This window comes from Ctenopharyngodon idella, chromosome 14, assembly GCF_019924925.1.
Source record: "Ctenopharyngodon idella isolate HZGC_01 chromosome 14, HZGC01, whole genome shotgun sequence".
Lineage (NCBI taxonomy): Eukaryota > Metazoa > Chordata > Actinopteri > Cypriniformes > Xenocyprididae > Ctenopharyngodon > Ctenopharyngodon idella.
This window is the reverse complement of record NC_067233.1, coordinates 20151969-20174658: the sequence shown is the minus strand read 5'-3', so window position 1 is coordinate 20174658 and position 22690 is coordinate 20151969. Positions and strand designations below refer to the sequence as shown.

At 38.5% G+C, this 22690-nt stretch overlaps 1 protein-coding gene and 2 long non-coding RNA genes across 7 annotated transcripts in view; 2 read left to right on the top strand and 1 right to left on the bottom strand.

Annotated features, from left to right (window-relative positions):
• Positions 1–18452, bottom strand: part of LOC127494695 (uncharacterized) — a 65867-nt gene extending 47415 nt beyond the window's left edge. For all 5 annotated transcript variants that reach the window (XR_007924941.1, XR_007924945.1, XR_007924942.1 and 2 more), the window contains exon 1: positions 18069–18452. This is a non-coding gene — a long non-coding RNA (uncharacterized LOC127494695). The remainder of the gene's footprint in view (positions 1–18068) is intronic.
• The window catches only part of LOC127494694 (uncharacterized), a 447433-nt gene that overhangs the window by 418725 nt on the left and 6018 nt on the right, over positions 1–22690 (top strand). The window lies entirely within an intron of this gene.
• Positions 1081–20692, top strand: zgc:92242 (uncharacterized protein LOC436899 homolog). Its single transcript, XM_051860781.1, has 6 exons — positions 1081–1227; positions 2465–2845; positions 9979–10126; positions 11247–11337; positions 16980–17250; positions 20147–20692. Exons 2-6 carry the CDS (start codon positions 2665–2667, stop codon positions 20293–20295), a joined length of 840 nt encoding a protein of 279 aa, XP_051716741.1. The 5' UTR covers positions 1081–1227; positions 2465–2664; the 3' UTR covers positions 20296–20692.

Here is a 22690-nt window from a genome sequence, read left to right as displayed (position 1 = left end):
CGCCGCTGGAAAGATTAATCACAATGAGAATCACTGTAATATATCAATCATTAAATAGAGAGTGTAATAATCTCAAGTGTGACTCCTCTAGAGCATCAGATAAGATCTCAACAGTGTCTTAAACTGAACCACTCACTCGAATCAGTGTTCAAAAGCTTTTCCATAGGGTTCAATTCTACTACTGAAACATGTCATGGGGTAATTAATGAATGTCTGAGTCATGAATAATAGCAAGACATTTATTTTATTTTTTTGACCATGTATGTGCCTATTAATAAAAATGCCAAAATATGTGATATGATTTCAACAGATTTGTGGTTTTCTTGTAAATATTATATTTTTAAATTATTATTAATAATATTATATGTAATTTATTAATAATAATATATTTTAAAACTAAATTGATTCAGTGCTTATTTTTTAGTAAATATGACTAAACACATTTTGTCAAGTATTTCTGCCTTTTAACAATACTTTTTCTAATTTTCTCAGAAGTTAGACATCCTAGTAATTTAATTTTTGTCTTTAAGCCCCGCAAAAAAACCTGCAAAATTACTATGAGACATTAAAAACATAATAGAAAATGATTCTAGTAATTTTTTGTATGAACTTCATTTTAATACTGTACCATTAACTTAGATCTTGTAACTTCACAACAAGATTTTATATGTTAACATTAGTTAACGCTATAGCAAACATTAAATAACAATGAACATACTTTTACAGCACTTATTGATCGTGGTTAATTTTAATCTCTACAAATATTAACATCTTAAATTGTAACATTAAATTTAAAAAAAATGTATTATGAAAAATCTGAATTAACAACAAACATGTATATTTATAAATTAACATTACACATTAAAGATTGTTTTCATAGTTCATGATATTTAATGCAATGGTTAACTAATGTTAATCAACTGAACTATACTGTAAATTGTTACCATTTTCTGTATCAACATCAGTCTAACCAGGTGATTTGACAATTCAAATGTAGCTGTTTTTGTTATGCCAATGAAGCACATTGAAACAGATAGAGAGGGAGGAGACAAGGAAGGAGAGTTGGAGTGAGGAATCTGAGAGAGGGAGGAGAAAGAATTCTATGATGTCACACTAATGCACTCAAATACAAAAGCAGCCAAGAGAAAGAGACACACACACACACACACACACGCTGCAGCCTGTTTCACTAACACAACTCTACAGCACACTTCTCCAGCCTTGAATGTGAGTACTAATTTTTCTTTTCTCTCTTTCTCAGCAGACTTCGTCACACTCAGCTCTTTGCCCTTATCTTTTTTATTCTCTGTTTCTCTCTCGATCTCTCTATCTTATCTCTCTGTATCCTCTCTCTCTTATGTGCTGAAGAACAGATGAGACTGTTTTGCCAGAGTTACTCCTGATCGGTCTAACGGCTGCTTTCACTCTTGCTTTGTTTGTTTAAGTTGCTTTTTTGCCAACTTCCAGAGTCTTTTGTGCTGTGAGTCTTTGTGTAAATGTCTCAATCTCTGGCTGCATGTCTATTGTCCATCCTTAACATACCCAAATTCAAAGTCTTCTCTGAGTGCATCAACACAGTTTTAACATGTTATTTCAGCTGCATTCTAACCTTTCATGCTTAGATTGTTGGTTTTGCTTGAGTAAATTCAATATCGGTGTGCTTCCTCCATATCACTCTAATTAAAAACACAGATGTTTATTAATTTATTGCTTCTTTGTTTGTTTTGAATGTCTTTGTTAGTTGTTTGGTGTGGAAACATGTCTGACCCGGTGCATGATTGGTTTTGAATACAGAGAGGCTCTTTGTTTGAGAAATGGTAGTGGAGTAGGATTAATTTCTAGCAGAGAGAAATAAAGAAAAGAGAGAGTTTTAAGGACTGAAATGCTGTAGTAATCTGTGTAAACAGCAACAGAGTTGGAGCTACTGAATGAGAAACAACTAAATAAAGTGAATGAGGGAGAGAAATATAGATGTTCATTTAGCTAAAGTCAACAGAGAGGAAAATCTCACAGAGCTCTGGAATAAAACAGACTGCTATTGAAGAGCAGTCTGGATCACCAGCACTGAAACATCAGAATTTACAGCTGCTCAGAGGAACATTTGCCCAAACAATCTCCTTTAATCCCCACAGGAAAGAAAATCACAATGAGAATCTCTGTAATATGTGATTTCCTTCTCCTAGACAGCAGTGAGATTAATAGAAAATGTAATAATCTCAAGTGTGACTCCTCTAGAGCTTCAGATAAGATCTTAACAGTGTCTCAAACTGCATCAGTGTATATATTTGCTCTCTTCAGAAAAAGGGAATTAGTTTGGAAAGCTTAATTGTTTTACAAATCAGGATGAATTAATGCAGAGATATAAAGGAGTCGCTCATAAAGAGGGGCTGAACAAAAATAACAACAGATGCAGTCATGGATCTTTCTTTCTTTACCTCCTCCCATTTCTTTCCCTCTCTTTCAGACTGCAATCACATGGCCAGAGTGTGGGACAGGAACGAACTCAGCAGCAGGATCTAAAATGACAATCTCTGAAAGATAGAGGGTGCTTTTGTTTAAGAAAAGGGCGATAAGAATTCCAAAAAAGGAGCTGGACTCTTCAGACAGCAATTTTATATACCAGCACACTTATTCAAAAGCCTACAACACACATACAGACACAACATGCTGCAGCAAATACTAGCTGACATGTACATTGACCCTGATGTATTAGAGGCCCTGAATGAGGAACAGAAGAAAATCCTGTTCTTCAAAATGAGAGAGGAACAAGTCAGGCGCTGGAAGGAGTGGGAAGAGAAGGAGGGCAAAGAGGGGATAAAAAAAGAAAAGCTCCGGCAAAAGAAAGGTATGAACTCACACCCCTTCTAAAAATACTGCCACATCTGTCATTCTGTGAGGAGACAAAAACTATTTACAGAGCAGCTAAATATGCTTTTGTGTGTCTCTGACAGGTCACAGTGTTTGCTGTTAATAACACATTCTTTTGTGTGCGACATCATAATTGAACCTCACAGACCCAGTCGGGTATTATTGGGTGTATGAGGCGAAAATTTTTCTTTTGTTCCGATGACGTGTTTTGTTTTAGCCTTACTCCAAGGTTGTGGAAGCATGGTAGTGGGTTCATTTGTTACGCACTTCAATCCACACAACTTTCTTGGTTTGCTTCTTGTTAAATCCAGAAAATTGGTTAATAAAACATTGATTGAAATTTATATAACATTCACAAAATGAAATTCACTTTAACAAAACAAAACTTAATGAAATGGTCAAAAATCATGTCTGACTCACTCCATGTCTCCCGACATACTGCCGTTCAATCCATGCTCTTGTCTCTTATGATGTATCTTACTCAACGCTGTTCACTTTCATAATCAACATAGATTAAATCAAACCAAAGTTTAAACAAATAATAATAATATAATATGAAAATAAATTAGTTTTCTTTAATGGCTACAATAATGGTTTCAATACTTGAATTGAACTTTATGGAAAAGCTTTTGAAGAGTGATTTTAGTGAGCGGTGCAGTGAAAATGGCTACATTCACACAGCAGCTGTTCTGAATATAATTCAGTTCTGTTCGGAGAGAGAAATACACTGGTGTTCACACACAGTTCAGGTATTAAACATGTCTGACCTGGTGCATGATTGGTTTTGAACACAGAGAGGCTCTTTGTTTGAGAAATGGTAGTGGAGTAGGATTAATTTCTAGCAGAGAGAAATAAAGAAAAGAGAGAGTTTTGAGGACTGAAATTCTGTAGTAATTGTGTAAACAGCAACAGAAATGGGGCTACTGAATGAGAAACAACTAAATAAAGTGAATGAGGGAGAGAAATATAGATGTTCATTTAGCTAAAGTCAACAGAGAGAGGAAAACACACACAGAGCTCTGGAATAAAAAAGACTGCTATTGAACAGCAGTCTGGATCACCAACCCTAAAACATCAAAACTTACAGCTGCTCAGAGGAACATTTGCCCAAACAATCTCCTTTAACCCGCAGAGGAAAGAAAATCGCAATGAGAATATCTGTAATATGTGAATCACTTCTTCTTGACAGCAGTGAGATAAATAGAGTGTGTAATAATCTTGACTCCTCTAGAGCTTCAGATAAGATTTCAACAGTGTCTCAAACTGAATCAGTGTTCAAATATCTCTCCATAGGGTTTAATTCAACTGAAACGCGTCATCAGAACAAAAAGAAAAAATTGAGTCATATCTCAATATATACCTGAATGGATTCACAGTTCAATTATGATGTCACAAACAGAAGTCACTGACTTCTGCTTGTCCTACAAAATGGCAAACAAGTCAAAAGGACTTGTTTGTTATTAATTACACATTATTTTGTGTATGACATCATAATTGGACCTCACAGACCCAGTCAGGTATATATTGGGCATTTGAGGCAAACATTTTCTTTTTGTTCCAATGATGTTTCAATAGTTTAACCCTATAGAGAAGCTTTTAGTGATTCTAGTGAGCGGTGCACACAGCAGCAGTCCTACATATAGTTCAGTTCTGTTACAGGACAGAGAAATACGCTGGTGTTCACAAATGTTCATATAACCAAATTAATTTAAATATTTTTATAATATTGTGTCTTTTTATAATAATTAATAACTAATAACTAATAACAATAACTAATAATAGCCTAATTAATAATTGGCTTCATAATCTTCTTCCTCCAATCTTCATTTGATTTTCCCATTTTATTACTGATAGCGGTACATCTAGGATTTCTAGATTGATTTTTCAATATTTTCTATAAAGTCAAGTCACCTTTATTTATATAGCGCTTTTTACAATGCAGATTGTGTCAAAGCAGCTTTACAGTGATAACTGGTAAATAATTTTGGCTGCACAGCAGCTCTTATGAAAATGGTGTCATTGTCCATCTTAAGTAAATTCAGTATTGATTCATTCCATTGTAAAAATCAATTTATCTATATATCAGCACTGGAGAAAATAGTGATGTCATTGTCTAGCTCAGCTCAGTTCGCATACAATGGTGTCAGTGCAGGAAGATCAAAAACATTGTTGAATATCAACTGTCAAGTGTCCCCAATGAAGCAAGCCAAAGGCGACGGCGGCAAGGAACCCAAACTCAGACAGGTGACATCAGGCGACAAACAGATGATAAAAATGGAGAAAAAAACCTTGGGAGAAACCAGGCTCAGTCAGGGGGCCAGTTCTCCTCTGGCCAACAGCGAACAGTGCTTGATTATGATTCAGGCAGCTTTCATACAAGTCCGAATGGGATTGCAACAGTCAAAATATTTAATCCATATTTATAGTCCATGTACAGTTTATTACCTTTATATTTTTGGGTTAGGGTTCATAATAAAATATTCTAAAATTCTATTAAAGGACACGTCTCCAATTGTCTTACCTTGTCAAATAGCTCAAACACAGCAAACACTTGTAAAATGTGATATTCTGTAGTAGATTATATAATTAACATATTATATATTTTGAGAGCAAAATTCAGTTGATATGTGCTGCATGAACAGAGCCGTAGACACCTAAAATGTTTATTTAAATGCAAAAAAATTATTTAAAATGCTAGAAAATGTACATAAAGGTGTCTTTTAAAAAAAATTCAATTCACTATCTACTTTCCTTGCTCTAGCAGAATTAGCACAACGTTAACATCAAGAAAACAACAGGGAGTTCTGTGAAATAGTAACCAAATAAAGAGCTTAATTTACATAGAAAGGGATGCTGAAAAAATTACAATGATTTACACTACCCTAGATTTTTAAAATGTTTTTTTTTTTAAGAAGTCTCAAGAAACATTTCTGATTATTATCAGTGATTATTAAAACAGTTGTGCTGCTTAATATTTGTGGAAACAGTGATACATTTTCAGGATTCTTTGGTGAATAGAAAGTTAAAAAGAATAGCATTTATTTGAAATAGAAAGAAATCTTTTGAACCATTATAAATGTCTTTACTGTCACTGAATAAAAGTATTAATTTCTTTCAAAACCAAAATCTCACTGCAGCCACGCTATTTCAAAACATTTAGAGCCTGATTTAGTGAGACCACCCCTAGCTGTGTGAACGTAGCCAATCAGAAAATGAATAACTTTTATTAAATCCTACTCACCCATTTACGCAACTACAGCAAACTTACGTTATAGCAGCACATTATAAGGAACTCAAAATAAATCTTTTAACACGCCCTCACTGATGTAACAGGAAAATCAATACTTGTGCGAAATTATATAACGTCATTTCAAGGTGAGCACATATTTTTAAGGCCAAAGGAAATTAAGTGACCTAAAAGAGTCACATAACATGATGGCAGAGACATTCTGGAGCTAGAGGGGCGAAACCAGAGCCAAATTCCAGCTTTTCAACACTGGCCTTGCACCACAAAGCAATACTCACAAGCAAATCACTTTGTGGTAGATTACTCTGTATCTCCATAGCATCAGCATTCAAGTAGTTGAGGCTTCTTTGGGATCTAACCCCTGTAATGCCGTAGGGGTCCCACCGTCGTAAATTCCTCTAAACATTTCAGGGCTTTCTAACACTTTAATGCTGTGCTTTACAAGAGATTTGGGCACGGAATGTTTTTTTTCGAGAAACAGAAGACATGCAAAAACAGAGCAACCTGGAATAGAGAGAAAAAAAAAATGGAGGCCAATAATATGGTTTGCAAATGACAGTATGAGGAAAAAACCCTGACATTTGCGTAACATGGTGTAAATATATGGAATTTCAAAACATCAGATGCTTGTAACCTCTGTGAGAACCTGAACTCAAGATCTCAGGCTGGGAAAAAACATTCATGTGTTGATGACGATGGAATCCAACCCAACAGGAATTGACGGTTAAGGGAGCATTTGCTTGGGGACATTAATGTCCTCGTAAACGTTTCTATCAATAGCTCTGGATTTCTCCGCCGGCTTCAGTTTCTCATCTCATCAAGTCACATGAGCTACATGTGACACAAGGCCTTTGTGATGTGTGTTTAGCTTTTGCACAAAAGCGAGCCGCTATGTCATGCAGTAACTCTCATTCATTTACTTCAGTGTGACATGATACGAACACAGGCAAATCTCTCTCTGTACTCTTTTGATTTTCTCTCCGCAGACACACTGACAGGGTTCACAGTTCATGTCAATGGCAGCATTGTGAAACGCAGCTGTCTCTCTTTCTCTCGCTCAGCACTTTGTGGCTGGTTTCAGTCATCTCAGCTGATACTGTGTGTCAGCTCTGCGTCAGGGGTAGTCGAGATAAATACTGCTGTTGAAGTTTCCGTTGGCAGTTCTTTCTGTACACAGACACACAAAACTATGAGCTATTGCTGGAACTTTGTACCTGAGACTCTTTTGCCTGCCCACTGACAAATCACCAATGAGATCTCTTTAATATGTCATTTGTTTCTCTTAAACAACACTTAAAATTAAATGGGGAGCAAATGGAGATTGAGGTGTGGTCTAGACTTAAGCCTGTGGAATTACTTCAGACACCTAATATGCGTCATTGAATATTAGCAGCAGGATGTGATGTCACACTCCAGGACTATTTTTGATAACAGAATATACGATTTAATTCAAAATATCAACATACACAATCTACTCTATTGACACTTTGAACTCTGTAAAACGTCTTTCTGCAGTGCAAGTTCAGAATTCATCAAACCTGAACTTTTGTATGAGCATATGCTTGCATTTATGCTCTCACATTACACACATATGTATTATTGGAAGTGAAAGGAACAAAAAATCTAATGTGACAGTCCCTTTAATCTAACTCTCATAGTCTCACATTTGTTTCAGAAAATGATCTCAACAACATCTCAAACTGTGCTCTCATAAAGTATGCAATCAAAATCAAAATCTGAAAGTATGCAATCAAAATCTGCTGTTATGCACATTTTCATTGCTTCTCAACCTTTTTGTCTCCAAGGCCCCCCACTGTCCACAACAACATTGGAAGAACTAACCTTTCCAGCAGTTAGTGATTTACTGGATAAGGATTTTTAAAATTACTTTTTACTCTCAAAATATCTACCTGAAAAATATTTTAGAGCTTGGCATAGGTAGAAAAATATATATTCATAAAATGTATAAAAATGATCAAGGAGCTAGAGGATTTTATTATTAACTTTTCCCAATCTTGAAATCATATTTTTATCATTAGGCTTCCTTATATCTAGGTTTTTCAAGACTCTGGAAATCCTGGTTTTTCAAAGAGGATTTAAAATAAAAAAATTTAATTTAATTTTTTCTTATTTTAAATTATGTCATCTTGAGGCCCCTTTAGGAGTTTGCTGAGGCCCCCTGCAACAATTTCATTTGTGCCTATTTTAAGCAATTTAAACATGAAAGGACAATTGAATTTACCCCAAAATTGTATCGTCATTTACTCACCCTCATGTAGTTCAGACTTACTTTTTTTCTGTGAAACACAAAAGAAAATTGTATGTAAAAAACTGAGACATCATTGAATAATAACTAATTTTGTCATAGAGGTTTGGAATGGCATGAGGGTGAGTAAATGATGACAGTTTTCATTTTTGTGTGAACTGTTCCTTTAAGGAGCAAAAAGAGACAAAGAAAAGAAAGAGCTCAGAAAGAGCAACTTCCAAGCTATAAACGTCTCCTTTTGGATGTTATAAACACAAATGTTGGATGTTCTTTTACTAGGTGTATCTCTAATCTCTCTGGCCACATTAAGCCCTGGGCTGCTCAAGAGTCATAGTGCTTTAAGAAACACTCCTCAAGAAAACATATTTATCATCATGCTGTTACAACACCTTTCAAATACAAACACCATGTCTTGAGTGGCATATGGGTGAACCCAGTGACCTAGGCAACAAGCAATACACAAACAGAAAAATAAACACACACAGACAGATCTAACCATAACACCTCAAAGACATGCCAATTTTGTATTATCTAACTTGTGCAAGTTTCAGCTGCACATACTGAACATTTCAGAGATTTCTAACAGAAACCTCTGAAATTCATCCCTGCATGGGTGCGAAGCCATCTGATCTGTCTCACTCCAAGACAGCATTGCTTCTTGTCAACCTGGAGAACTGGTTCTTTACGTAACCCTTTCTGCTGGAGCTGAGAGGTGTTAGGTTTTCTCTTATGTGCATGCAAAATAAAGGAAAAGAAAACAGAACAGATCTTCCCCTGCTGGAACAACCGTTTCACACTTAGAAATTCTTGACATTTTTCTCTCTAATTCCCACAGTGATATTGATGGCATTACAATGTTCTTTTAGATTATGTAGTTAGATGAACTACGGTCCCATATAATCCGCAAAAGGATATTTGTGTGCCTACAGTATTACGTAAGCACCACATTTCAGTTAATCAAACTTCATTTCATGCCTTCAAACATTTTGTGTAATCTGAGAAGGTTAAATCACACTGAAATAATGATGAGGGTTACTGGGAAAGAGTCACAGAATTTGTGGGTTGGTGCAAGTGTCTGTAAGGTGATAATACAAGTCTGAACACTGGCATGGATTTCTACACACTGAATGACATTAACACACTTCTAAACCAGAGTGGGTGACTTACAGTGCAGGATCAATTTCACTCAATGTCACAGCGCCCTCTGTCTGTGAAAAGGACACACTACAGAATGTAATCATGAAATCAAGGGATCAGGGAGGGTTTGGCTGGTTAGCATCAAGTTGGTCTTGATGCTAAATCATGACAAAATATGATTTAAAAGACCATCAATGGGGAAATACGCTTTACGCTGGTGATTCCAAACTTTGAGCCCTTGGGTTCAGAAAAAAAGATCTAATTAACATGAAATTACAAAATATTAAACCTCAAAATTACCCATTATGTGTTCAAAAAGCAATATATGGACTAAATGTGAACTGTTGTCTCTGTTGTGCCTCTTTTAGTCTTTTTAACTTAATTGTTTCTGTGTTGCTCATTTATTTAATGTGTTTCTCAGATATTGATTTTCTTGACATGTATATCGTTTTGTCCTCAGGCCCTTGTAAAAGTGTGAGCTGGCGGATGGGTAGTGATGGCGACGTACATGTGTGTATTATCGGAGAATCAGATGAGCTCAAATCTCCTAAACTCATTCTGTCTGAGCTGAGGGACAAGACAGAGGCCAACCCTAACAATATCAACAGGTACAACGCTCTCTATTCGCAATAATATCAGCAGGCAGAAATACACCATTAAAGGGGTTATGGTTGACTGTACATTGGACACAAAATATTGATTTAACTTTAAATGGTCTTAGCATGGATACATTTAATTGATCAAAAGTGAGAGTAAAGACATTTATAAAGTTATAGAAAACTATTTCAAATAAAATGGTGTTCTTTTGCACTTTCTATTCATCAAAGAATCCTAAAAATATATATTACTGTTTCCACAAAAATATGAAGCAGTACAACTGTTTTCAACATTGATGATAATAAGAAATGTTTCTTGTGCAGCAAATCAGCATATTAGATTGATTTCTGAAGAATCCTGTGACACTGAAGACTGGAGTAATGATGCTAAAAAAATCAGCTTTGCAATCACAGGAATACATTTTTAAAAGACATTTTTAAATATATAAAAACAGAAAACAGTTATTTTAAATTGTTATAATATTTCACAATATTACTGTTTACTGTATTTTTTGATCATATACAAATAGCAGTTTGGTAAGCTTAAGAGACTTCTTTCAAAAACATTTTTAAAAATCAAATTATCAAACCCAAACTTTTGAATGTCTAGCAAAATGGTGTTGCATTTTTCAATGGTCATTATGCTAAAATATCTAACAGATGAATACAGCAATAGACCAATCAGAGTCAAGTATTCCAGAGAGCCATATCATAAACCATAAACATATCATAAAATATTAGAAAAAAAGGCTTCAGTTGGGTTCAATATAGAACACTAGGGTTCTTGACTCAATTTTAAAGAACCCTTTATTCCAAAAAAGTTCTATATATATGCAGAAATGTCTTAAATGATTGCATAATGCTAACAATTTTTACTGATAAAGTATGTTTACAAGCTTTTTTATTTAATTAAAATTAAAAGTGAATTAAAAAAAATTAATTAAATTAAGTAAATTAAAATGATCTCATGATGGGAATCCCTAAAAGGTTCTATATGTCTGACAGAACCCTATAAGTTTCTATTATAGAAACTTTTCTTCTAATAGTATAACTGAAAATACAAGCATTACTGCAAATAGTAACTATCCAAACATTCGAAACAGAGATCTAAATGTGTTCTCTTTGTTTACAGAGCAAAAGCTGAATCTGTGAAGAGCAGCTTAACCAAACCCAACAGAGCACAACAAATCAGCACAGAACCAGGGATCCAGCTACTGCTTAAGGTGTGTGTGTGGGTGGGGGTGGGGGTGGGTTCATGCCAGACTGTGTGTGTTTGTCTGTTTTTACTGTTCAGCAGGCGGCCCCGAGGCATGGCAGGGAGACGCAGTGTCTCATTCCCTGTTCTCAGGGAACCATGGTTACATGCGTAACCTGAGACGTTCTCTTTCGAAAGGGAACTCGCACTGCGTCTTAACGCATTTGGGGAACAAAATACCCACGCCGCCATGCTGAGGGGAGTGCATGCCAAAGAATGGCTGTGACAAATATCAGAAACAATTTCAACTGAAATGCCAAAAAAAAACCCCTCCTCCTAAGGGTCGCAAAGACTGTCAGTGACAGCATTCCCTACGGCCACCACCCAAGCTATAAGCCTCAAAGAGGCCTCCAGAAACATCTAGAGGCCTACTAAGGCCGCTCAAAGGCTTGGAACCAACAACTTTGAACAGAAGGGGTCCCTTTAAGGGAATGTGGCCAGGGAGCCGAAAGGAGCCCCGGCCAGTCACTTCTCAGGGGAGCATAGTCTACCCTGACTGCCACCAGGGAGGCCGACCTGGTCCTACTAAGTAGTAACCTAGTCTGGCCAGCAACCTGTCTGTTACCAAAACAGAATCTCTAAAGCACTAGCCTCCAGAGGAGGGGTCCAGAAAGAGGGACTGCAAACTGGCAGTAACCAACCCAGACCGGACATAGAGACGGGCATCCTGGGGAGCAGGACTCGGCATAGCGCTTTGAACCCTTGCAATCGAGGGGAGTTAATCTGCTCAACCTAGGATCTACAGAACGCTTCTTAATAAACACTCTGGAGGCTGAGTACTGTAAATAGGGTCCCTAAAGAGAGACATACCTCCAGCTCCAACAGGAGCTGATCAATCAAGGGAGTTCTTACTAAAAAGAAACTTTTAAACCTCAATAACCAACTCAGCGGCGAGGTCCTCAGCCTTAAATACTGACCTCCCAGGGAGGTCTCACGAGAGACCTTCAACCTTCCGATCAGACCTCAGGAGCGCAGTACTCTAAAGAACGACCCTCAATGCGAGGGGAGTACCCACGGCCACAGGCCCGAGGCTAATGCTTGAGCTCTAAGGGAGCGTGCTCAACTCGCCCTGAAAGGGGGGAGTACTCGACACACTCGACCTGAGCATCACTGGTGTTGGGCACATATGGGGCACAGAGCTCTGGGAGCTAAGTGAGCTAACCCGCGAAAGGCTCAAAGGTAAATACCTGAGCAAAAACTCTCGCTCCAAGACGAGAAAGGCCGTCTGAGCTCAGCTCTGGAGGAATGGAGGCCCCAACAGGAAGAAATTCCACAGGAGGGGCCTGCAACACTCGACTCCGCGACTTGATAATAATCAAAAAGCTTTTGGTGGAGAGATGCTCAAAGCTCAAACTAGACAAAGCTACTACCAAAGCTCTAGAGAGCGGAGACTTCAGCATAGTGCTTTCCACTCTCTAAATGAGAGGAAGTCTAACAACGCTCAAGGACAACCACAGGGGAGGCTTTCAACGAAAGCCTACAACACCTGGCTATTTGTCTGTGCCTAACACCACCAGGGAACTGAAGCTCAGCATATCGCTTATACTCTAATATCAAGAGGAGTTTCAGCTCAACCTAGATACATTGAGGAGGCCGTAAAGCCTGCCACTTGCATTAATAGCCTAATGCAGAAGGCGGGCCCCGGCCTGGGATGACTCTCACAAAGAGAGGAGGCATACTAGGATCACTAGCTGCTAGTCTTAAGCTGGAGAGGCTCTCCTAGGAGTAGCCTACTCCGGGCTACTGCATGCTAGGAGGCGGAAAGCTACAGCTGAACCGCCTCTGTCAAAAAAGACGTATTCCTGACGTACAAGCCTAGGCCGGATATCGGGGTGGCCCAAAAGAAGGGCCGGCACACACGCACTCATGACCTTCCTAGAGCTCAGTGAAGCAGAGACTTCAGCCTTATAACTCTAAAGAAAGGGGGCCGGCTCACACAAAACTCAGGGGAACTGACCACCTGGAGTTCAATGGAGCGGTGGCTTCAACAAAATGACTCTCCTAGTGAGAGGAAACCAACACACTCACCACAGGGAATGTCAAGGTGGCCTTAACAGGCCATTACTTAAGGACACCGACTACCTGGAGCTCAGTGGAGCAGAGGCTTCAATAAAAACTCTCAAATGAGAGGAAGCCAACATACTCATCATAGGGTGATTGTCAAGGTGGCCTTGCAGTAGGCCAATGTCAAAGACCTCAACTACCTAGAGCTCAAATGGAGCGGCAGCCTCGAATAGAGACTCTCAAACAAGAGGAAGCCAGCTCACTCATCACAGGGTGATGTCAAGGGTTGCCCAGAGAGGGCCAACACCTACTGTCATGATCTATCTGGATCTCGGGTGGAGCGGAGGCTTCAGCATATCGCCTTCTACTCTCTGAGCGAGAGGAAATCGCTTCACTCGACCTAGGGAAGGTATCAAGGGGGCCTAACAAAGGCCAAACACCTCAAATCGTGATATTACCCGGAGCTCAGCAGAGTGGTGGCTTCAACAAATGACTCTCTTTAACAAGAGGAAGCCAGCCCACTCAACCCAGAAGGATTATCAGGGCGGCCCCGGAGGGCCGAACACCTGACATATGAACTACCTGAAGCTCAGATGAGTGGCGGCCTAAAAAAATCACTCACAACTCTCAGATCGAAAGGAGGCCATGCCATTCACTACAGGTGATATTTCGTTCTTAGTGCTACCCGCTATTAAGACCTCATAAAGAAAAGAGAGGCACATAGTAAGGGTGCCACGATAACCTTCCCTAATAATGGGAGCTCCAGGGCCCCAGATTAAATGCCCCAATACATAAAACATAGAATATTCCTTTCTACAGGAAGCTGAGGTCACTAAATTTGTAATGGCTCTCACAGAGGGAGAGGTAACCTAAAAGCTCAACCTGAGACTTCAAAGAGCAGAGGCCTAAATGTAAAAGTGGCCTGCCATACTCTGCAGTCTGAAAGGATACGCTCACTAACAAGCTCTGTGCCGGATTCACAGACGGGTTCAAAAAGATGGAACCAACACATCATTGGTCCAGCCTCAGGCCTGGTGTGAAGCGCCTGGGATAAAAGAATAAAAGCCCCCTATTATTTCTTTCTATAGGGAGCTGAGGTCACTAAATGTAAAATGGTTCTCACGCCAGAAAAGGCAACCTGCAAAGCTCAACCTGTAACTACAGTAAATGGAGGCCTTAATGTAGATGAGACCTGCCATACTGCTGTAGACTGAAAGGATGCACTCAATACCAAGCCCTTATGCCGGACCAACAGAAGGGTTAATAATAATGGAACAGAACCCATCATTGGTCCATTCTCAGGCCTGATAAAAAACACCTAATATGAATAAACACCCCCTTTATTCCTCTCCATAGGGAGCTAAGGTCACTAAAAATATAACAATTCTCACCAACGGTGAGGCGACCTACAAAGCTCAACCTGTGACAACAGAAAGCGGAGGCTAATGTAGATGAGGCCTGCCATACTGCTGCAGACTGAAAGGAAGCACTTACTAACAAGCCCTGCGCTGGACCAACAGAAGGGTTCTAATAATGGAACAAACTCATCATCACTGATATTAACAGTGTTTGGTGGGGGGGGGATGTTGGAGCACAGCATAATCTGTCACCGCGTATGTCCTGCCATATACAGACAGGACCGGCTTCATAACACATAAACGCAGGTGCAGAAAGGAAAAACGCAACTACGGTTGCCAAGGAAAACACTCAAGTGCGAGAAAACAGCCTTATACAGGGGAGCGCGTGTGCTCCTAGTCCAAACAAACAATGCACAAGTAATGTGTGTGATAGATGTAAAGCTTGCACACAAACCTACACATCGCTCGTCCAAACGTAAATACAGCAAGCATTGCTTACTGATCCTAAATCAGCTAAACACTCTCATAACAAAAAACCTGTCCTGCTTCCCTCGAGAACAGACAGACAAACGAGAGTGGAGCTTCCTCAGAGGGAAACGCTCACAATGCGTGCCGACAGAACTCTCAAGCACTGGGCATGCATGCTCTAACAAAGACGCACGAGTCAAGTGTGTTACCAGGTAACTATACATGGATGTGCACACTGACTGAGACATCTGTAAACAGCCATTCTTACCTTTGAATAGCGCTTCAAACAAAACAGTCCCTGAAAGACGAAAGAGGATAACTTCTCTAGGTGCTCCTTATGTGCGTTCGGGTCACACTAGTAGTGACGTCATAGGCTGTCGCTGGCCAATACGATTGCCGTGATTTGATAGCGTTTCAGACACCGGTTCCCGCTAAGGCATTCCCCAAATGCGTTAAGACGCAGTGCGAGTTCTCTTTCGAAAGGGAACATAGTCTTATATTGCTTTATATAAAATCTATTATAGTGACACAAACTTTATAAGAAAAATACAAATCTATATGTACTTTACGGATGGTTTATATGTTAGATTGAGTTGTGTCAGATTTAACTCCTGGATTCGGTTTATTCCCCAAAATTCAGATAAATACACACACACACACACACACACACACACACACAGTAAACATGTTCAAACTTGATAGAGACATCTGAATTTCAGAAGTACTATAGTTTGTGTGTGTGTGTGTGTGTGTGCGCGTGCGTTTTTGTGATTTATGAGAACAAAAATTGTATAATGGTATTACGACGTAAACATGAAATATGAGGACACTTCATGAGTCCTCATATTTAAAATAGCTTGAAAAACATACTAAACAATGTTTTATTAAAAATGTAAAAATGCAGAATGTTTTCTGTGATGGTTTAGGGGTAGGGGTAGTGTAGGGGGATAGAATGTACAGTTTGTACAGTATAAAAACCATTATGCCTATGTAATGTCCTCACTAAGATAGCAAAACAAACCTCTGTGTGTGTGTGTGTGTGTGTGTGTACTAAATAATGTCTTAATAAAATTAAAAAAAAAAAAAAAAAGAAAAATGTTACTATTAGGTCAGTGCTTCTCAACTGGTTTTGCTCCAGGACCAATGTCATATTGGACATAAAATGGCAACCAATCACAGTTCAAGAAAATGTTTGTTGAAAAAAAAAAAAAAAAAAAAAAAAAAAAAGATATTAAAATTAATATGAACTATGAAGATATGAAAATTACTATGAACTTCAATGTCCCAACAAAATGAAGATAAGAAGCACAGGGTTAGAGTATAGGGAATCATTAGCTTGAAACAATAGACATCATTGGAAAGTCCCTACTATAACAGAATGTGTGTAAGTGTGCATTATCGGTATGTGTTCAACTGAGTAAGCATTAATGTGATTTGACATATGAATGCGCATTTATGTGAGAAGATATGTGTGGGTGTCTGATATTAATAATAAGAGCAGCAATAATAATAAGAGGATGGGTGTGTGTAGTTGGACTGGCCAGGCTCCCCTGAGCAGATGGTTTAGAGCCTGGGCAGAGAATTAAACGGTATCAGATGGCATCAGTGCCACAGTGCCAGAGGGAATACACACACACACACACACACACACACACACACACACACACACACACACACACAACAACAACAACAACACTCCTTCTCCTCTCTTTGTGTTTCTGAATTCGTCAACTCCGATTTTATAAGTGTTTACAAATGAGTTTCATTCAATCTGCCCCAGAAACCAGAGGAGCTCAGCGATTCTACAACAGTCTCAGATGAGTTCAAGCAGGACAGCGGTTCTGATCAGTCAGCTGACGACAGCAGGGGCCAAACAGATGACTCAGACTCAGGCAGTGCGGAGGAGGACACAGGCCTTTACAGACCACATATGAGCAACAGAGAGACAAAAGTAGCAGAAAGGCTGAGAGAGCTTCAACTGCACAGAGCAATGAAAGAGCAGATGTCAATCAACAACAAGACACACCCACTGGACACACCCACAGACAAAGGTAAGAGCATAAATTAATCCAAGGTATTATTTGAACAATAAACTACAAAAACACCACAGAACAAGCAAAACTGAAAACACAACACAGTATTATCAACATTTATCTGCATCCAGTATAATAATAACAATTGCAATGGATAGGTTAGGTTAGGATATTGGTTTTCGATTCCCAGAAAGTCAAACTAAACTTATATGAGCCATTTTATTATCTATTTATTTTCTATAAAGTTTGTAATTTTTTGTTGTTTAATTAATTTTCTAAAAGGTTTGTGACTAATATTTAAGACATGTCTAAATAAATTTTCCAATCCTAATTTGTGTAATCCTTTTAAATTTTATAGCAATGAACACTGAATAATTTATAAAATGTAAACTAATATTTACAATATTTTAAACACACACACACACAAACAGTTATATATAAACATTATACTTAATTAACAGATAATAAATGACATCATATACATTTAGTTTGACCTCCTGGGGATTAACTATCAACATTTATATGTGGTTTATGGCAAGTTTACATTAAAAAAGGCACAGTGGAGAGCAAGCGCCATCCAGTGGACTTCTAGTATCATTAGCACAACCAACATCGAGCACGTAAGGCCTGCGTGCGCCACCTGCAGGACACATCAGTCACTGCGACATTTTCCTTTGTTTACCAGCTGCGGCTAATTTTCAAAAACAGGGAACTTTGCGCTGTTGTTTGTATACTAAAATGCTGCATTGCCAACAGACCAACACAAAACTACAACCAAACTTCTTTAGAAACAGAAAACAAACACGAATTTACAGGATTCAAACATATTAACGTACCCGAACCTGACTTTCAGCTTGGGAGGGCAGATGTTGGTCAGGTGTTGTTTGTGTCGTCACCTCAAATAATATTGTACATTGTTGATACTGATTCGTTTTATGTTAAAGTGGATACATAACGAAGTGTGCGTGTGTGTGTGCGTGTGTGTGTGTGTGTCTGTGTATGCGCGCGCGGTCGCGTATGTGTGTGCTGGAGCGGGAATTTGCGCTGATCCCACGTTTCCATGGCGACAGCATAACGCAGTCAGGGGGTCACGGCTGCAGGGAACGGCCAGAGAAGCATCAACAGGAACTGCGGCTCAACTCATGAGAGAGAAAGAGAGAGACGTGACAAAACTAGATTGCTCCCATTATAATCAACACAGCTGTCTAGTTAGAACCAGGGCAGTTGGTAAGAATGATCTAGTTTTTACACGTTGTACTGCTTGCGTCACGTTACCGACGTCATATATTTTCTTAAGCAATCTTCAGCAACAAAGCGCCCGAAAGTCATTAATTTAAAAAATGAGAGCAGGCGATTTACAGCAACAGCAACCATTTACACTGAAAGGACAGCGACCGGAAGTTGTTTATTTTTAACCTGCGACAGCAAACTTTGCCAATGCGATGTGAAACTTGAAAATGCTGCGTGATTGAAGCGATGAAATCAAAGCATCAAATACCAGAACCTCGTCAAATGAATTAGCATGTAAATGTAAAATATTATAATTGTATATATGTATAATTCACAAAAATTAGACTTACATTTTAAAGGCAAATTCTTCTTTTTATCAAACTGAAATCAAACTTTTAAAGTACATCTAAACAGTGTGAATGTCTCTAAAATGTCTTTTTGTGCTTTGCATTCTCAGATTGTAATAGATTATTTGGATTTTATTTTAGATTACTTGGAAGAGTGTAAATATTGCTGATGCCCGCATTACACCTGGTTAGATGTTTTCAGTCATTATGAGAACAGTCTTGTGTTGTATTGGTATGTTGTTGCTTGCAACTTAGAAATAGAGGTTGCGTCACATGAATACAAGGGAAAAAACTGCGAGTACAGGCCATAGTAAAGACCCCCACGTCAGTGCGGAAGAAAAAAAGTGCTGGCAGAGAGTTGGTCTCACAGGAAAAGCGAGAAGGGGGTGGAACTCCAGGCTTAGACCCCTCAGGGAGAGTCTAAAAATACAGTCCTCCCCTGGCCTCTCCTCTGAGTCTCACTCTCCACAGCATCTGTCTCTGAAGTCAACCACCACGGTCCCCATGAGCGTCCTCCCCCATCTCTCTGTCTCTGCCTCCTTTTACCTCAATCACCCCTTCACCTATTCCCTGACCACCTGTCTCACCCCGTTAAACACATTCAAATTGAGTCATCACTCCTGTAGCCTTTACCCTCTACCTCACTCTCATGTTATTTGTACTTCCTTCGTCCTTTACTTTCTTCCTCTCACTTTTTTCTCTTTTGCCTGCTGTCGCTCTCCTTGCTTCTCCCTCTTGTGACCTCTAGACCTGCCTTGAGTGGGTGGAAAGGAGGATCGAGAGAGAGACAGCTGTGGATGTATTATAATCCCCAACGGGCTTGTGTCAGGGGTCTAACAGCTTTTTAAAGTCAGCAGTGATTTACAGACAGTCAAAGTCTCGTAATCACAAATTTCTGCTTGATTATTTCCTTAGTCTTTGACCTCTTGCGTGGTCCTTGTGGCTCTGAACCAAAACCCAATGAGCTGCCTACATAAGCAGCATCTGAAGGAATCATAGGCGTGGTTATGCATGATTATGGCAGCATATATATATATATATATATATATATATATATATATGCATGCCATTAATATTATTAATAAATTAAGTTAAATGTGACTATATATACACGTGTATGTGTGTGTTTATAAAATAACAGCTCAATAAAAAAAATCATGAATCTAATTCTACCCATATTCTAACCTGCTGTGTGTTTTTACACTTAGCAACATACTAACATTGTATATGCTGCCCAAGTAGACAGTAGACAACAAGGCACCTCACTAGGTATTTCATCAGAGAGTATGTTTTGTTTCCTTGTCTAATGATACAATCTTTTGTCTCTGTCTGTAAAGGAGTGGTGAAAGAGAAGGATAGCAGTCTGTCGTATGGCAGTCGTGTGGCTCAGCTCAGGAAGAACTTCAACACCACAAGTGCCCCATGTGTCAAACCACCGATCCCCTGCAAGCCAGCTCACCTACTGAACTCCCCCTCTGTCAGATAAACACAACACTGCCACTCTGCACACCTGAAAAACATTCTTATGCACAAAACTGAAAAATGGACTAAAAAACTAGAAGGACTTGAGCAGATCCAGGAGTAGACGCAGCTGGAGACAGACATTGTACAGAAATCAAACGCCCTTTATGACCCAGCTCGCACCAGTCCAGCACTCTTCAGTTTTCACATTGTTTACAGGAGAACATGGTCTCAAAAGGATTAAGATTTGTTCTACTGCCTTTACGTGATATTGTTTGTTTTATTTTTTTTTTATATATAAACTTTGTTTCCTTAAGTGAAGAAAGACCAAAGTTAATGTTTTTATAGATAATGGCTCATTTTTTTTTTTCTGGCTGTAAATAATGGTGTCATAATGTATTAAATAAAACCATTTTAACTGATTTTGAGAAATGAATGCTAATTTAACCAGGAATGCTGTTCCAGGCCCTCTTATGTCCTCCACAGACAGACGATAGATAGATAGATAGAGAGAGAGAGAGAGAGATACATAGATAGATAGATAGATAGATAGACAGACAGATAGATAATTTTTTATAAACACAACACCAGTTCAAAGCAGCAAACAGATAATCAACAGTCAATCAACCTTCAAAATGTGCATGAAGATAGAGGTAGCACAGAAGGACAGAGGGAGATGGAGGGAAAGTAAAGATGATGTAGAGAAGATGGGTCACTCAGTCTCATAATTTAACTGGTTTACAGGTGATTTTTCTTCAGGACAACTTTAAAGGAACACCAGTACTGAGTGAATCCTTGTGTTGGAGCTGTAGTCAGTGTTCAAAGTGATTTAGCAGTTTTCAACAGGCAGTGTGAGTTTGAGTCTGGCTCACATCTATAAATAAAAGTGGCAAAAAATACTTTATATATATATATATATATATATATATATATATACTTTCTCATCTTCCAATTTAACACAATTCTCAGTACACTCTAAAAAAAATATGTAAAAATAGGGCACAATTTACTGTATTAACAGAATTTAACAGAATTTTCCTTATTTATTTTTTACAGGTGTTTTACCAGTATTTAGAATTTTGCACTTCAATGAGTTCTGTTTTAGGGTTAACGGAAATGTCTGTAAAATTACTGGATAATGTCCAGGTAATGAGCTGTCAGTACTTTTTTTCCCCCCGTTATTTTACAGATTTATTTTTTACAGTGTACATATAGCCTATATAAAATTAAAATTTATATATAATAAAAAAGACTAAATAACTAAAGTTATATTTATTACTAAACACATATAGAATTAAAGCTGCAAGCAGCATTTGTCGGGGTTCAAGCGCTTTAAGGCTTTTAAGCACTTACGCAAAAATATATTATGTTTTATTTAGCAATCCTGTAATCACTTAAATCATCGAAGGAAAAGACCATTTACCACCAATACAGGCAATTTACCATTGGAAATATATGAGTTTTAAAGCTTTTTAACAGTTATAGTAACACCTATGGTCAGATCTCCATAAAAGTTTGCATGCTTGTTTAGAATCATATGTCGCATGTGCTCACCTATTTTCGTGAAGTTTCAAGTTTCCGTTTAGGAGTAACAGGCTTTTATGGTCACTTAACCACGCCCCTTTTCTAATTGACCCTGTTATAGCTAACTTTTTTTTTTTTTTTTGATAATTATTGACCTAGAGAGTCCAGAGAATTGTACTGCACTGGTTTTGTTCCGATTGCGAGAAAAACATAGGACAAGTTCACAAAAGTAGGTTTTTTACATTTTCGTGAATATTTAATTAATGATTTGATTGACAGCAGTGATTCTTGAGGCAAAGTTAGTAGCCGATTTCTTTCAAAATTCTCACAGACCTCTAGGACCATGAGTCGAACATGCCCACCGAGTTTCGTTCTGATTGGTCTCTGTTAACCTTGTCTAATCGGTGCTCAAACTTCATTGGCCGATGGCGGCCATGTTTTTTGAGATACGCCAATGTCCTCATAGACTATCATGCCCCCTTGGACCAAGACATTGCATGCCAAATTTTCAAGCCGATCGGACTAACGGTTGCATAGTTACAGCTGTTTTTATGTTTTTTTCAAGTTATAGTGCCACCTAGTGGCCAATCGACACTATTGGAGGAAATGGAGGAAAATTTTTCCAGGCAGAAATGAATTCGGAGATATACGATTGTCCGTCTTGAGCCAAGGATTATATGATATAAGACACTTGACTCTAGGACAAACGGTCTAGGTGTTATGAGCAATTTTGCGTTTTTGATTGCTGTAGCGCCACCTATTGGCCGATTTGGATGAGTCCGCTTTGCGCTTGAACCCTTAAAAATATGGCCTGGTGTTACAGACAGGGCTTAGACTAAGCCAGGATTAGGCCTTAGTTCAATTAAGACACTTAAGTAGCTTTTATAAAAAAAAAA

Bases quoted from the DNA above. Each gene is read 5' to 3' on its own strand.
- zgc:92242 (XM_051860781.1), top strand. From the start codon at position 2,665: ATGCTGCAGCAAATACTAGCTGACATGTACATTGACCCTGATGTATTA. The intron at 2,846-9,978 runs GTATGAACTCAC...TTTTGTCCTCAG, and splicing joins AAAGCTCCGGCAAAAGAAAG to GCCCTTGTAAAAGTGTGAGC. The intron at 10,127-11,246 runs GTACAACGCTCT...CTTTGTTTACAG, and splicing joins AACCCTAACAATATCAACAG to AGCAAAAGCTGAATCTGTGA.